At 52.1% G+C, this 2,290-nt stretch overlaps 1 protein-coding gene across 1 annotated transcript; it reads right to left on the reverse strand.

Annotated features, from left to right (window-relative positions):
- Positions 1–318: 318 nt before the first annotated feature.
- On the reverse strand, positions 319–1,654 carry LOC123125585 (peroxidase 57). Its single transcript, XM_044546061.1, has 2 exons — positions 1,377–1,654; positions 319–1,260 (listed from the first exon to the last, which is right to left on the reverse strand). Exons 1-2 carry the CDS (start codon positions 1,599–1,601, stop codon positions 502–504), a joined length of 984 nt encoding a protein of 327 aa, XP_044401996.1. The 5' UTR covers positions 1,602–1,654; the 3' UTR covers positions 319–501.
- Positions 1,655–2,290: the final 636 nt, after the last annotated feature.

A 2,290-nucleotide genomic window follows, 5' to 3' on the forward strand; every position in this document is an offset into this window, starting at 1 on the left:
AATAACCGCTGCTATGTTGCTACACATCAGAATTATCACATCGGAAGGAAGCTTGTGCGACCGCGCGCTGTGTGTCCACTAAGGGGCTGGTCTCGAGAGACCAAAGGATTTTCTGCAAATGTGAAACATAGTGACGGGTCTCTTGCAACACCACAACTACCAGTCATATGGTAGATGCAGATGAACGGTCATAAATGATTGATGTCAGAATCACCATGATTACCAACTAGCTAAGTCTTTTATATAGTAGACATATGCGACTGAAATGTATATATATGCATAATATCAATTATGTGCTGTAGATCTCGGTCGTTCATGTGATTAGAAATTATTCAATGGAACACAAATTAAATGAATCGAACGTGCGGTCAGAACGGAGTACATCAAGATGAATCCGACCAAAACCAAAAACGAGAAGAAAAATACCACCAATCAGACCGGAAATAAACACAAAAGGCACACCATTAATTGATGTCTCCTCAGAAAATGATGATGATCTCATCAGTTGAACTTGCTGCAGACCCTGCGGACCTCTCCCTGTGTGCCGGTAAGCACCTTGACCTCCCCCAGCTTGACGAGGGCCTGCGGGAAGAGCCAGGTGAAGTGGTCGGTGTTGGCGAGCCTGTCGACCATCCACCGCGTGGAGCTGTCGTTGTAGAGGTTCTGGTCGACCATGAGCACGCCACGGCGCTGCTGCAGCATCTTGTAGAAGCTGTTGTCCACCTTGGACGCGCTGGACCGGTCGTCTAGGTACAGGATGGTGTTGTCGGACGACGCCGTATCGGGGCACGGATACCTCTTGTATGTGGCCGCGGTGTTGGGGTCCATGCTCGGGTCTGTTGCTCCGGCCTTGCCGCCGTAGCTGTACAGACGGCTCCTCTTGATCATGCTGCAGTGTGTGACGCCGACCGTGTGCGCGCCCAGCAGAACGACCATGTCGTCCGAGGTGAGACCGAGGTTGCGGAAGAAAGCGGCTGCTTTGGGGACCGTATCATCTGGCCCGGGAAGATTCACGTCGGTGGCTACGGACCGGCGGCTGTCCCTGCGCCCGGTGCGCACCGCGTATCTTCGCCCCGTGGACGCAGCGACCGCGTCCCTGGTTGCGAGCACCTCGATGTCGGAGCAGGATACGACGCCGGGGCACCGCTTCTCGAGCTCCGTCTTGATGGCGGTGATGAGCTCGTAGCCCTTGACGCTCAGGTTCGGCCTTGCCGTCTTCTCTGTGCCGGTGCCGTCGACCAACAGCCCACCGTCGCAGCCCTACGCAGGTATGGTCGAAGACAAACACGTTAGTCGATCTTGGACTGTGGAGGTAGAAGAAATCATGGCGCGCACGTAGGAGTATGAACCAAACACATTAGTATATATATACATACATTGACGCCGCACTCGTGGAACAGCAGGCGTAGGAGGTGGGCGACAATGTCGCTGTTGCTGGCGAAGCGGGCCTTGACGATACCCTGGACGACCGCCTCCACGTCGTTGCCGCGGCACTTGCCCGTGTAGAACCCGTTCTGCAGCTGCGCCTGGCCGTCGGTGGCAAGCCCAAGCACGGCGACGGCGAGCACCACCACTAGCACGGCTGCCCTTGTGTGCCCCATCGCGACCTAGCTAGCTAATTGCTAGGTGCGAGTGATCGATTAAGCTCTTGGTGCTTGGGCTATGGAGGTGTGAGAAGCAAATGGCTCGTTTCCCTCCTATTTATAGTATAGGTTAGTGGATGACACGGTCTCCTTGTAGTTGTCCGACGTTTGGTCATGGAGATCACGTATGCCTTGATTCCGTTCTTTCTCAAATCTCAACTAAGCAAGTTGGCATGTGCTAGCTGTGCCTGCTCGAATGATTGTGATTTGTTAACGTTTTCAGATCTTTCGAAGCATTCTAATTTTCGCTGGCAAGAATGCCAACCACGACATCCGACGTGGTATGCTGCCTCTTTGCTAAATGACTCATGTACATATGCTTATTTAGATTTGGCGTGTGCAGAGTGTAGCTTACCACCATGACGAACGTCCTCGTTTGGTGTTGAATTGTGGATGGTCAGTACAGTTGTTTGAGCTGTTACGACGCACTCTTCAAGGGAGCGGTGGACTGAGCTCGTAGAGAAACTCGAGCAGAGTCGTCAAAATTGTTGCCTTCAAATCGATTTGGAGGCTGCTCCTTTTTTTTAGGGTACATACCCTACGTGTAGACTCAGAATCGCTAAAAAGGACAACCTTCAAATTTTACAACGTGTGGTATCCACTCGTGAGTGGGATATAATTTTTATCTTCGTTTTGTGCTGCGAATC

This window comes from Triticum aestivum, chromosome 5D, assembly GCF_018294505.1.
Source record: "Triticum aestivum cultivar Chinese Spring chromosome 5D, IWGSC CS RefSeq v2.1, whole genome shotgun sequence".
NCBI classification, from domain to species: Eukaryota; Viridiplantae; Streptophyta; class Magnoliopsida; order Poales; family Poaceae; genus Triticum; species Triticum aestivum.

What these genes read in the sequence shown, in the direction of transcription:
- LOC123125585 (XM_044546061.1), bottom strand. Translation starts at nt 1,601, where the DNA reads ATGGGGCACACAAGGGCAGCCGTGCTAGTGGTGGTGCTCGCCGTCGCC. An exon ending in TCCACGAGTGCGGCGTCAAT is followed by an intron (nt 1,261 to 1,376) that starts GTATGTATATAT and finishes ATACCTGCGTAG; the next exon opens with GGCTGCGACGGTGGGCTGTT.